Source organism: Somniosus microcephalus, chromosome 22 (assembly GCF_052327205.1).
Source record: "Somniosus microcephalus isolate GS21.2 chromosome 22, FLI_Smic_1.0, whole genome shotgun sequence".
Classification (NCBI taxonomy): Eukaryota; Metazoa; Chordata; class Chondrichthyes; order Squaliformes; family Somniosidae; genus Somniosus; species Somniosus microcephalus.
The window spans coordinates 47,310,900-47,324,859 of NC_141008.1; the positions used below are offsets into that span (position 1 = coordinate 47,310,900).

Below are 13,960 nucleotides of genomic sequence, written 5' to 3' on the forward strand. Positions count from 1 at the left end.
TAACGAAAGGTCTTTGACCTGAAACGTCGACTCTGTTTCTCTCTCTGCCGATGCTGCCCTGGCCTGCTGAGTTTTCCCAGTGTTTTCTGTTGTTATTTAACATAGGAATTGTTGGACGAAACAGACCCAGGCCCATCTAGTTCGCCTTCTCCAACCCCGGTAGTCGCATGAACCAATGATACATAGAAACATAGAAGATAGGAGCAGGAGTAGGCCATTCGGCCCCTCGAGTCTGTTCCGCCATTCAATGAGATCATGGCTGATCATCCAAATTCAGTACCCTGTCCCTGCTTTCTCCCCATATCCCTTGATCCCTTTAGCCTTAAGAAATATATCCAACTCCTTCTTGAATATATTTAATGAATTAGCCTCCACTGCCTTCTGTGGTAGAGAATTCCACAAGTTCACCACTCTCTGGGTGAAGAAATTCCTCATCGCTGTCCTAAATGGCTTACCCCTTATCCTTAGACTGTGACCCCTGGTTCTGGACTCCCCGACCATCGGGAACATCCTTCCTGCATCTAGTCTGTCTAGTCCTGTTAGAATTTTATAAGTTTCAATGAGATCCCCTCTCATTCTTCTAAACTCCAGCGAGTATAAGCCCAATCGACTCAATCTCTCCTCATACGTCATTCCTGCCATCCCAGGTATCAGTCTGGTGAATCTTCGCTGCACTCCCTCCATGGCAAGAACATCCTTCCTCAGATAAGGCGACCAAAACTGCACACAATATACTCAAGGTGTGGTCTCACCAAGGCCCTGTACAACTGCAGCAAGACATCCATGTTCCTGTACTCGAATCCTCTCGCTACGAAGGCCAACATACCATTTGCCTTCTTAACCGCCTGCTGCACCTGCATGCTTACCTTCAGCGACTGGTGCACAAGGACACCCAGGTCTCGTTGCACTTCCCCTTCTCCCAATCTATTGCCGTTCAGATAATAATCTGCCTTCCTGTTTTTGCCACCAAAGTGGATAACCTCGCATTTATCCACATTATACTGCATGGAATTATTAACCAATCACAGCGATCAATCTCCATCAGTGAGTCTACAACAGACCCAGACATGAGGTAAGGAAAACCCCCAGTGGTGGAGAGCTTTGGAAACCAGAGGTCCACAGTCACCTGCTCCTCCTGAGCACGCTACGCTCACCGCACGTCATGTCTCAAATTACTCCGATACTGTGACCCAAAATGCTGGAAGAGCACAACAGGTGAGCGGGATAACACTCGGTCTGCTCCGCCCCAAACATTAGCTCGTCTTCGCACTTTTTAGATTTTCCAATTTTATCTCTGCTCATTCTCCCTCAGCTCCTCATTACCCCGGTCACTAAACAAACACTGCAAAAAATTTCTTTAAGATGTAAATAAAAGTGCAGGACAGAGTGAAGTCAGCCGTTTCTATAAGTGACCTCAGGACGTCCCAAAGCACTTTACAGCCAATTAAGTACTTTTTGAAGTGTAGTCACTGTTGTAATGCGGGAAATGCGGCAACCAATTTACACACAGCAAGATCCCACATACAGCAATGTGATAATGACCAGATAATCTGTTTTAGTGATGTTGATTGAGGGATAAATATTGGCCAGGACACCAGTGAAAACTCCCCTGCTCTTCTTTGAAATAGTACTATAGGATCTTTTACATCCACGAGAGCGCAGACGGGGCTTCGGTTTAACGTCTCATCTGAAACACGACATATCCGACAGCTCCCTCAGTACTGCCCCTCCGACAGTGCGGCGCTCCCTCAGTACTGCCCCTCCGACAGTGCGGCGCTCCCTCAGTACTGCCCCTCCGACAGTGCGGCGCTCCCTCAGTACTGCCCCTCCGACAGTGCGGCGCTCCCTCAGTACTGCCCCTCCGACAGTGCGGCGCTCCCTCAGTACTGCCCCTCCGACAGTGCGGCGCTCCCTCAGTACTGCCCCTCCGACAGTGCGGCGCTCCCTCAGTACTGCCCCTCCGACAGTGCGGCGTTCCCTCAGTACTGCACTCCCTCAGTACTGCCCCTCCGACAGTGCGGCGCTCCCTCAGTACAGCCCTTCTGACATTGGGCCATTCAACCATGGGGTGCGGCACCGCACGCCCTCCTTTCGCCGCCTGGAGCCCGAGGCCCGGGGATCCGCCGCTCCCGCTGGGCCTCAGGCCTGGACCTGGCTCCCCCGCCTCGGGCTCGCCCGCCGCCTCCTCACCGGGATCAGGCCCCTGAGCGACCGCTGCACCGACACGGAGGGGAGTTTCTCAGGCTCGATCTCGCCCTCTTCCACCTCCATCGGCTCCTCCTCCCGCTCCCGCTCCGACTCGGAGGCTGAGCCGGGCACCCCGGCCCCGGCCTCGGCCTCAAGCTCAGGCTCGGCGCTCAGCCGCAGGCCCCGCACCGCCGCCATCGCAACCAAGGAGCGGCCAGAGAGACAAGAGCGGCCGCGCCAGAGGACCATCCAAAGCCAACGAGCGCGAAATGCGGCCAAGAAGAGAAAACGCGGCTCAACCGGCTTCAACTGAGAAGGCGCAGGCGCCACCTGGCGGCCCAGAGAGTAACTGAAGCCCCTCACAGCAAGAAAATCCCAGACTGAATCCCCTTCCATTCCCATTTTCACCCTCAGCTCAGCTTCCGACCCCTAGGACAGAGATGAGGCGGAATTTCTTCACCCAGAGAGTGGTGAACCTGTGGAATTCTCTACCACAGAAGGCAGTGGAGGCCAATTCATTAAATATATTCAAGAAGGAGTTAGATATACTTCTTAAGGCTAAAGGGATCAAGGGATATGGGGAGAAAGCAGGGACAGGGTACTGAATTTGGACGATCAGCTATGATCTCATTGAATGGCGGAGCAGGCTCCTCCTGCTCCTATCTTCTATGTTTTATCCTCTCCGTCACTATTCCAATACGCTCCCAGCTTCCACCCTCCATAAACTTTTTTATATTCGTTTATGGGAAGTGGGTGTCACTGGCAAGGCCGGCATTTATTGCCCATCCCTAGTTGCTCTCGAGAAGGTGGTGGTGAGCCGCCTTCTTGAACCACTGCAGTCCGTGTGGTGAAGGTGTTCCCACAGTGCTGTTAGGGAGGGAGTGCCAGGATTTTGACTCAGCGACGATGAAGGATCGGCGATATATTTCCAAGTCAGGATGGTGTGTGTGACTTGGAGGGGAACTTGGAGGTGGTGGTGTTCCCATGCGCCTGCTGCCCTTGTCCTTCTAGGTGGAAGAGGTCGCGGGTTTGGGAGGTGCTGCCGAAGAAGCCTTGGCGAGTTGCTGCAGTGCATCTTGTAGATGGTACACACTGCAGCCACGGTACGCCGGTGGTGGAGGGAGTGAATGTTTAAGGTGGTGGATGGGGTGCCAATCAAGCGGGCTGCTTTGTCTTGGATGGTGTCGAGCTTGTTGAGTGTTGTTGGAGCTGCACTCAATCAGGCATCACGTCAGCTTCAGCTCATCCAAAACTCTGCTGCCCGTGTCCTAACTCTCACCAAGTGCCGTTCACCCATCACCCCCTGTGCTCGCTGACCTACATTGGCTCCCGGTCCAGCAACATCTCGATTTTAAAATTCTCATCCTTGTTTTCAAATCCTTCCATGACCTCGCCCCTCCAGCCCTACACCACCCCCCCCCCCCCCCCGAGATCTCTGCACTCCTCTAATTCTGGCCTCTTGAACAGCCCCGATTTTAATCACTCCACCGTGCCTTCAGCTGCCTGGACCCTGAGCTCTGGAATTCCCTCCCTAAACCTCTCCGCCTCTCTCTTCTCCTTTAAGAAGCTCCTTAAAACTTAGCTCTTTCACCAAGCTTTTGGTCACCTGCCCTAATATCACCTTATGTGGCTCGGTGTCAAATTTTGTTTGATAATCGCTCCTGTGAAGTACTTTGGGACGTTTTACTACATTAAAAGCGCTGTATAAATACAAGTTGTGTCTCAGCTGGCGCAGTGCCTCGGGCTGCCATTGGCCTCGATGATACCTCTGGATTAAGGAGTGAAATCAGCCTGGGTTCCCATTCCGAATCTCTGGAAAATGCATCTGTATCGTTGTCAGGGCAGGACATAATTGGACTCTGCTGTGATGCACCCCTGGTTCAGATGCCCTGCCAACACTCACCAAGTTCACAAACAAAGGGCCACATGACTGAGGTACGGGAGGGCAGCCAGCACCCGCGGAACCCGCTCCCCGCCGAGAGTCAGTGCCTTCAGGAGAGGAACAACAGAAATCCAGGCTTGGGAAATCTCGTGTATGTGTAAAAAAAAAAAATCCCCATTTCTTTCAGAGACACTATCATCATTGCAGAGGCCCCCGGCCACTGTCTCAGGCCAATAACCAGACCGGTAACAGTAGCGGCGTCCTACTCTACACTGAGCTGGGCTTCCGACCCCATATCCTCGCCGTCACAGATTTGTTGGAGCGTTTCTGTGGGTGTTTATTTGGGGTGGGAATTCAGGTTGTACTGTCAATGATTGTGGAGTAAGTGACCGATTACTGCCGCACACAGCCAGCACCAGAGGGCGGCGCCGAGCAGAGGCTGACTCTCCCTGGGCAGGGCTCAGTGCAGGGGGGTGACGGCCTCCCGGGGAGCGGGGGCCTCTCAGCAGCTTCAACCAGATTACAGCTGCTGTGGACAGCCCTCGTCCCTTTCCAGTTCAACAACCCCGTTGGTTCTCCCCGCAGCCCCCCAGCTCCCTGCCTTTCTACCCCCACCCACCCATACCATAGCAGGGACCAGAGGCAGTGGCACCCGTGCCCCAGTGAGAGTCAGTGCAGCCCTGACCTAGACTCAGTCCTGATCCAGACACGGTCCTGATCCAGACTCGGTCCTGATCCAGACTCGGTCCTGATCCAGACACGGTCCTGATCCAGACTCGGTCCTGATCCAGACTCGGTCCTGATCCAGACACGGTCCTGATCCAGACACGGTCCTGATCCAGACTCGGTCCTGATCCAGACTCGGTCCTGATCCAGACACGGTCCTGATCCAGACATGGTCCTGATCCAGACTCGGTCCTGATCCAGACTCGGTCCTGATCCAGACACAGTCCTGTAGTGTCCGTGTGTAGATAAAGACACTGAAGACAGGAGTTGGTTCATAGGTATTTACTAAGCAAGTCTGGGGGGGGGGGGTTCTAAAGGATATACGCAATACACCGGCATTACGCACACCTGGGGCTCTTAAAGGCACATACACCACAATTCCTCCCCTTCTAGCTAACTAGTACATCATATTTTAAGTAATTATTAATTACATGTTATATGCAAAATAATATACATTGCTGTATTAATTAATTATAAGTTAGTCTCTCAGGAGGCTTCCTGACTCGGTCCGGATAACGCCTCGGGGGTGTAGTAGTTTCTGGTGGTGTAGTAGGTTCTTCTGGCAAGGCTGATTCGGCTTGAAGGCCAGTGTCGGGTTCATCGGGTTCCAGTATCACCGGATCGGAGGTAGATATGGGTATCTCTACTTCATCGTTAGATGTATAGCGTGGTGGTGTAGGTTGTCCCTTTTCGGATGACTTGATGATTTGGTCAGCATGGCGCCTTATTATGCTTTCTCCGATGTCCACGGTATACATCAGTGGTCCTAGTCGTGTGCAGATAGTTCCAGGCTGCCATTTCTCGGTACGGTAGTCCCGGGCCAAAACCGGTTGGCCTATCTGGAAGGCCCTAGTTGGCCTTTCATTCATGCCCTGAAACTGCCGGTTCTCCACGTCCCTTCGGATGTTGGGCTTGACCAAATCCAGCCGGCATCTTAGGTTTCTATTGTAGAACATCATGGCGGGAGTTTGGTTTGTAACCATATGTGTTGCATTCCTATATGCAAATAAGAAGTTATCCACCTTGTGCTGAAGTTTTATGTCTTCATTACCCATGGCCTTCTTGAAGGTCTGGACAAACCTTTCAGCCAATCCATTGGTGGCGGGATGGTATGGGGCGGACGTGTAGTGCTTTACCCCATTGTTCTTTAAGAACTTTCTGAATTCTTCGGACACAAATTGCGGTCCATTATCAGAACATATCTGTTCCGGCAGCCCATTCCTGGCAAATATGGTCCTTAATACTGTGATGGTTTTTTCCGTGGTGGTGGAGGACATCTTTATTACCTCCGGCCACTTGGAGTGTGCATCAACTGCGATTAAGAACATTGAGTCCATAAATGGACCAGCAAAGTCGATGTGCACCCTTTGCCAGGGAGATGAGGGCCACTCCCATGGATGTAGAGGGGCCTGTGGCGGAGCATTTTGGACCTTCTGGCATCCGAGGCAGCTCTTGGTCATGTCTTCGATGTCTCCATCGATACCTGGCCACCATACAAACGCCCTAGCTAGGTTCTTCATTTTCACTCCACCCAGATGCCCCTCGTGAAGCTCCTTTAGCACTTTATCCTGGAGTTTGGGTGGAATCACCACTCTGGATCCACACATCAAGGTTCCTCGGCACACTGAGAGCTGTTCTCTTCTTTGTGAGAATGCTGGCAACAGTGGTTCGCCATGTGCTGGCCATCCCTTCATTGTTAAATCGTAGACCCGAGAGAGAGTAGGGTCATTTCTGGTCTCCCTTTCAATGGCAGAATTTGTCACCGGTAGACATTCCACTATGGTAGAGTGGAATATCTCTACTGGGTCTACTGTAGGTGCCTCTTCTATCGTTGGCAACGGCAGGCGCGATAAACCGTCAGCATTCCCATGCTGTTTTGACCCTTTGTATTCAATGTTGTATTGGTGTGCCCCTAGAAAAAGGGACCACCTCTGTAGTCTTTGTGCCGTCATAATGGGGACACCTTTCTTAGGGTTGAATATGGAGATGAGGGGTTGATGGTCAGTCAGCAAGGTAAATTTTTGTCCGTGTAGGTAATGGTTGAATTTCTTCACTCCCCATACCAGGCTGAGTGCTTCCCTGTCTATCTGGGAATAGTTACGCTCAGCTGAGTTCAATGAGCGTGACGCAAAAGCTATCGGCCGTTCCGAGCCATCAGGGAATCTATGGGACAATACCGCTCCTATGCCGTAAGGGGATGCATCGCACGCCAGTCTGATTGGTAGTGATGGGTTGTAATGAGCCAAAACTTTCTCGGATGTGATTAAGTCTTTACATTTATGGAAGGCACGTTTACAGTCTTCGTTCCATTTCCAAATCACTCCTGTGTGTAGAAGATCATTAAGAGGGTGTAGAATAGTTGATAAGTTCGGTAAAAATTTATGATAGTAATTTATTAATCCCAGGAATGACCTCAATTGTGAAACATTTTCAGGTGCTGGGGCTTTTATAACTGCTTCAATTTTTTCAGGTGACTTATGCAACCCTTCCTTATTAATTATGTGGCCACAATATGATATCTGATTTTGGAAAAATTCGCACTTGGGGCGATTTGCTCGTAGGCCCCGTTCTTTCAGCCTAGTGAGCACCTGCTCCAAATTGGCAAGGTGCTCGTTGTCGTTTTCTCCTGTTATAAGGATGTCGTCTAGGTAGCATTGAGTCCCCGGAATCCCTTGCAGGACTTGCTCCATAGCTCTTTGCCAGATGGCTGGAGCTGATGCTACTCCAAAAACCAGTCGATTGTACTGGTACAGGCCTTTGTGTGTGTTTATTGTGAGATACTTTTTAGAGGTCTCCTCAACCTCCATCTGTAGATATGCCTGTGCCAAGTCAATTTTTGTGAAACGTTTTCCTCCGGATAGTGAGGCGAAAATATCTTCTATCCTCGGAAGAGGATACTGTACCGTGTGAAGGACCGGGTTTACAGTCACCTTGAAGTCCCCACAGATGCGAATTTTTCTCTGTTCCTCAGAGTTATTTTTCAATGCTTTTTTCATGACTGGAACGATGGGTGTTGCCCATTCGCTCCAATCTATTTTGGATAATACGCCTGCCTTTTCCAAATTCTCCAGCTCTGCCTCGACTGCCGGACGTATTGCGTATGGCACCGGTCTTGCCTTAAAAAATTTTTGGAATTGCTGCATCTTCCACTTTTATTGAGGCGGTGATGCCTTTCAAGGTTCCTAGTTTCTCTTGAAACACTTCTTTGGCGTTGGCCAAGATGTCTTTTAATCGTTCAGGTATGATGTCATCATTGTTTTTTTCCTTACTGGTCACCGTCAGTGCCTGAATGGAGTGCCAGTCTAAACGTATCTTCCTTATCCATTCACGTCCCAACAACGGTGGACCACCATCTTGTAGAATGTATAAATACAACTTTTGTATTTCTTTGCCGTTGTATACCACAGGCACCTTTATTTTTCCTTTGGGGTATACTTTCTGCCCCGTATATGTTTTTAAGATAATGGATGTGTCTTTTAGAGGTATATGCGAAAATAGCCTCTCGTAATCTCGTCGATTTATTACGGTTAGAGCTGATCCTGTATCTAGCTCCATTTTAACTGGGGACCCTGCTATTATGAGGGTAACCCAAATGGTCTGGTAATCTTCATTGGCAATTACATTATGTAATTTGAGAGAGCTTAGTCTCTTGTTCCCGGAGTCGCTATCGCTCTTCTGGTCTTTGGAGCTACTGTCCGTCATCATTTGTACCTTTCTGTGCTTTTCCTTATTGATTCTTTTCCCGTTAGTGGATTTTTTATTTTCAGATCGGCATACATGTGGAATGTGTCCCATCTTTCCGCATCGCCTGCATGCTTTTTCTTTGAACCAGCAATCCCTCTGGTCATGGTTGGATCTGCCGCAGCGATAACATCTCTCGAAACCCCGTGTCATTTCATGGGTGCCGAAGTCCTGTGGCCTTTGCTGTATCTTTGCCGCTCCTATTGCACTGAAAGCCTTGTCCAGTGTTAAATCTTTTCCAGAAGATACCTTTTTTTGTGTTTCTACACTTAGGGGATCGCAGATGAATTTGTCTTGCAGAGAATCTGCCAGTCCTGCCTCGAATTGGCAGTGTAGGGTATCAACAATCTCCTCAAAATTCTTGTCCATCGGTTTGGCTGGAGTGATTAAGTTGCGTAACAGCTTGTATGTTTCTGCGCCCATTAGATCCAGAAGCACTGAAGCTTTTTTTTCATCTTCTATTCCATTTGCGGTGCAAAACGCCTCCACTCTTTCTACATATGTGGTCCAATCCTCTATCTTGTTATCAAAAACATCAATATTGCCAAAGTTAGGCTCTGTTTCGTTATCAAAAGCATCAATATTGCCAGGCTTAGGCATTTCAAAAAAGATATGGCGCTTCCCGTGCTTTTTTTTTCTCTCTGTAGCAACGATATGGCGCTTCCTGCGCTTTCCCGCCGCTGCTACCGATAACAACGCTGTTTTACTGTGGTTTCCGTTTATTCACTGTTGGAGACTCGTTCCCGACGGATGTCTAAACGCTGACCTGCTTGCCGCGCCGGCCGTCTCCCGAGTGCACCCTCCCAGTCCGTTATTGCTTGCCTCCGATTTCGCTGCCTGTCTCAGCTGTAGAGCCCGCCGCTGGAGCCCCAGCCTGACGCCCAGGAAGGATTAGCGCAGTACCTGCCACCAGCTTGGCCAGCTGGTGAAACCACAGTTTCTATTACTTCCTTGAGTCTTCTGGACGCTGGAGGAATCGATGTCCTTGAGGTGCTGCCGAATTGCAGGTAAGTCCGTTTCCACTTCGTCGCCACTGTAGTGTCCGTGTGTAGATAAAGACACTGAAGACAGGAGTTGGTTCATAGGTATTTACTAAGCAAGTCTGGGGGGGGTTCTAAAGGATATACACGATACACAGGCTTATATAGCCCAAGTGGCAATTACCGGCATTACGCACACCTGGGGCTCTTAAAGGCACATACACCACAATTGCTCTTAAAGGCACATACACCACAAGTCCTGATCCAGACACAGTCCTCATCCAGACACAGTCCTGATCCAGGCGTAGTCCTGATCCAGGCAGGATTTTGATTCCACACAATGCTAATCAAAGTTTGCGATTTCCTGGCAGACGATGTGTTTGGGCTCCTGGTGAAACTCTCTCACAGCTATAAAGCTGAGGAACTCTTTCTCTAAACTTAGGTCCCTGATGGAGAGGTTTTATGACAGCTCGGAACTCAGAACCTCATAAACTCATTCCATCCCACGCCAGAGGTGGCTCCGAGCCACATTCAAACAGCTCAAAAACAGACAGGCACTTGTGAGTGAATTACACTCGACATGGCAGAGACCGGAGATTGTTTAATTACAGTTCACCCTCCCCGAAGGTGCTGATTCTCACTGGGGTACAGTTCCTGAAGGTGCTGATTCTCACTGGGGTACAGTTCCTGAAGGTGCTCTCACTGGGGTACAGTTCCTGAAGGTGCTGACTCTCACTGGGGCACAGTTCCTGAAGGTGCTGATTCTCACTGGGGTACAGTTCCTGAAGGTGCTCTCACTGGGGTACAGTTCCTGAAGGTGCTGACTCTCACTGGGGTACAGTTCCTGAAGGTGCTGACTCTCACTGGGGTACAGTTCCTGAAGGTGCTGACTCTCACTGGGGTACAGTTCCTGAAGGTGCTGACTCTCACTGGGGTACAGTTCCTGAAGGTGCGGACGCTCACTGGGGTACAGTTCCTGAAGGTGCTGACTCTCACTGGGGTACAGTTCCTGAAGGTGCTGACTCTCAATGGGGTACAGTTCCTGAAGGTGCCGACTCTCTCTGGGGCACAGTTCCTGAAGGTGCTGACTCTCACTGGGGTACAGTTCCTGAAGGTGCGGACGCTCACTGGGGTACAGTTCCTGAAGGTGCTGACTCTCACTGGGGTACAGTTCCTGAAGGTGCTGACTCTCACTGGGGTACAGTTCCTGAAGGTGCTGACTCTCAATGGGGTACAGTTCCTGAAGGTGCTGACTCTCACTGGGGTACAGTTCCTGAAGGTGCTGACTCTCTCTGGGGTACAGTTCCTGAAGGTGCTGACTCTCACTGGGGCACAGTTCCTGAAGGTGCTGACTCTCACTGGGGTACAGTTCCTGAAGGTGCCGACTCTCACTGGGGTACAGTTCCTGAAGGTGCTGACTCTCAATGGGGTACGGTTCCTGAAGGTGCTGACTCTCACTGGGGTACAGTTCCTGATGGTGCCGACTCTCTCTGGGGCACAGTTCCTGAAGGTGCTGACTCTCACTGGGGCACATTTCCTGAAGGTGCTGACTCTCACTGGGGCACAGTTCCTGAAGGTGCTGACTCTCACTGGGGCACAGTTCCTGAAGGTGCTGACTCTCACTGGGGTACAGTTCCTGAAGGTGCTGACTCTCACTGGGGTACAGTTCCTGAAGGTGCTGACTCTCACTGGTGTACAGTTCCTGAAGGTGCTGACTCTCACTGGGGTACAGTTCCTGAAGGTGCTGACTCTCACTGGGGTACAGTTCCTCAAGGTGCTGACTCTCACTGGGGTACAGTTCCTGAAGGTGCTGACTCTCACTGGGGTACAGTTCCTGAAGGTGCTGACTCTCACTGGGGTACAGTTCCTCAAGGTGCTGACTCTCACTGGGGTACAGTTCCTCAAGGTGCTGACTCTCACTGGGGTACAGTTCCTGAAGGTGCTGACTCTCACTGGGGTACAGTTCCTCAAGGTGCTGACTCTCACTGGGGTACAGTTCCTGAAGGTGCTGACTTGTGAAGGAATAAGCCATATTTCAGAAAAATACACCATCATATGAACAGATTTCTGATATTATTAATAACGTGACATTGTAGGAACGGAGGTTTCTAGCGAAAAGATGGAGTTCGACTCAGGCAATTAAAACAACGAACTTTAATGGAACAAAACAGGTTTTAACTGGAAACTGCTGGAATACATCGAATACGGGTCTGCTCTCTTTGAAGGCTCCACGAGGACTGCTTGGCTGGTCCGAAGGCTGACGTCATGACGTCATCATGTTCTTCCTGCCATTGAGGGATCACGTGACGAACGGCATGACGTCATCACGTTGAAACCGCAGTGTAAAGGTAACTAGACATAGTACAGTTAAACAGTGTAATTAAAGGTACAGACACAGGCTGCAACTACATTGCTGTTAAAGGAATTATGTACAACTGCTCTGAGTCCTTTGGTGGCTCCGCCACACGCGCCCCCCCCCAGAATTGTCTTTAACAGAAAAAGTGAGACGAGGAGGAGGTCTGACAAGTCTGTCCGATCGACTTCGATAACCTGGCAGAGGAAGTTGATGACCGGTGGTCGAGCTGGCAGGCGACTGTGGTTGAGCTGGTGCAGCGGGTGTAGTCGAACTGGCGGCGGCTGTGGTTGAACTGGCACGTCGGCTGCGGGCGGACGGTCACGTTTCGGTGGCTGAGCGATGACAACTGGGCTATCTAAGTCCAGATGAGCCAGCTTCAAGCGGTCCACCGAAATGTGATCCGGCTTCCCACCGACATCGACCGCGAAGGACTTGTCTCCTGGTTCGATGACACGGAAGGGACCAGTGTAAGGAGGCTTGAGCGGGTCCCGGTGAGCGTCATGACGGATGACGACGTACTCGGCGCTCTTCAGCTCAACTGGCACGTGGGAGCTCTGTAGGCTATGGTTGGATGTAGGCACCGGGGCGAAACACTTGGCCGCTTCCTGGTGGCTGGCAAGCTGCTGGGAGGCGGACCATGGCTCCGTGGGAGAAGGGAGGAAATCACCAGGAACTCGGAGTGGCTGGCCGTAAACAAGCTCTGCTGAAGAAGATTGCAGGTCGTCCTTGGGCGCCGTGCGAAGGCCCAGCAGGACCCAAGGGAGCCTGTCCACCTATCCCGCACCTTGAAGACTGGCCCATAAGGAGGCTTTAAGCGACCTGTGGAATCGTTCGCACAGGCCGTTCGCCTGTGGATGATAGGCGGTGGTGCGATGAAGTTTGGCGCCGAGCCCCTGAGCTACAGCGTTCCAAAGCTCCGAGGTAAATTGTGGCCCCCGATTGGAGATGTCTGCCGGCACCCCGAAACGAGCCACCCAACAGAAGATGAAGGCTCTAGCGATGTCTGCCGAAGTGGTGGAAACCAGAGGAATTGCCTCTGGCCACCTGGTGGTGCGGTCCACCACGGTGAGGAGATGAGTAAAACCACGGGAAGGCGGTAGTGGTCCCACAAGGTCCACATGTACGTGGTCGAAACGACGCTCCGGAACAACGAACGGAGCCACTGGTGCTTTGACATGCCGTTGGACCTTGGCCTTCTGGCAGACCACGCAGGTGTTGGCCCAGTCCCGGACATCCAGGTGCATACCCTTCCAGACGAATTTCGTCGACATTAGACGTTGTGACGCCCGCAAACCAGGGTGTGACAATCCGTGTATTGCGTCGAAAACCTTCCGACGCCATGCGGCTGGCACAATAGGTCGGGGAACGCCCATGGAGACATCGCAAAGGAGCGTGGTGCCTGCGGCCTGGAAGCTGACGTCGGCCGGTTGGAAACTCGACGGGACGGTTCAATAGGATTGAACCTCTGGGTCCGAAATCTGATCCTCAGCCATGCGAGCGTAGTCAATTCCAAGATGGATCGCATGGACCGTCGCGCGGGAGAGGCAATCTGCCACCAGGTTGTCTTTACCAGACACATGTTGAAAGTCCGTAGTAAATTCAGAAATGAACGTCAGGTGACGTTGCTGACGAGCGGACCACGGTTCGGTAGTCTTTGACATGGCGAAGGTCAGCGGCTTGTGGTCGACAAAAGCCGTGAAGGGACGTCCTTCTAACAGAAACCTGAAATGGCGGATGGCCAGAAAAAGGGCCAGCAACTCCCAATCGAAGGTGCTATATTTTCTTTCGTTTTTTCTCAGCTGCCGGCTGAAAAATGCCAGCGGTTGCCATGTGCCATTGACCCATTGCTCCTGTACTGCACCTATGGCGTAGTCGGACGAGTCTGTAGTAAGGGCGATGGTGGCGCCTGGAAGAGGGTGTGCCAACATGGTTGCAGCAGCCAAGGCGCTCTTGGTGTTCCCGAATGCCTGGTCCATCTCGGCCGTCCAGCCGATTGGGTCTTTGCCAGACTTGCCCTTGAGGGCCCCGTACAAAGGCTGCATAAGCAGAGCCGCCTTGAGGACGAATCGGTGGTAGAAATTCACCATC

General features: G+C 51.4%; 1 protein-coding gene across 2 annotated transcripts in view; it reads right to left on the minus strand.

Annotated features, from left to right (window-relative positions):
- ncbp3 (nuclear cap binding subunit 3) overlaps nucleotides 1-2,436 on the minus strand; it is a 39,250-nt gene extending 36,814 nt beyond the window's left edge. For both annotated transcript variants that reach the window (XM_085964624.1, XM_085964623.1), the window contains exon 1: nucleotides 2,191-2,436. In XM_085964624.1, coding sequence (XP_085820750.1) covers nucleotides 2,191-2,436 — 246 coding nt within the window. The remainder of the gene's footprint in view (nucleotides 1-2,190) is intronic.
- Nucleotides 2,437-13,960: the final 11,524 nt, after the last annotated feature.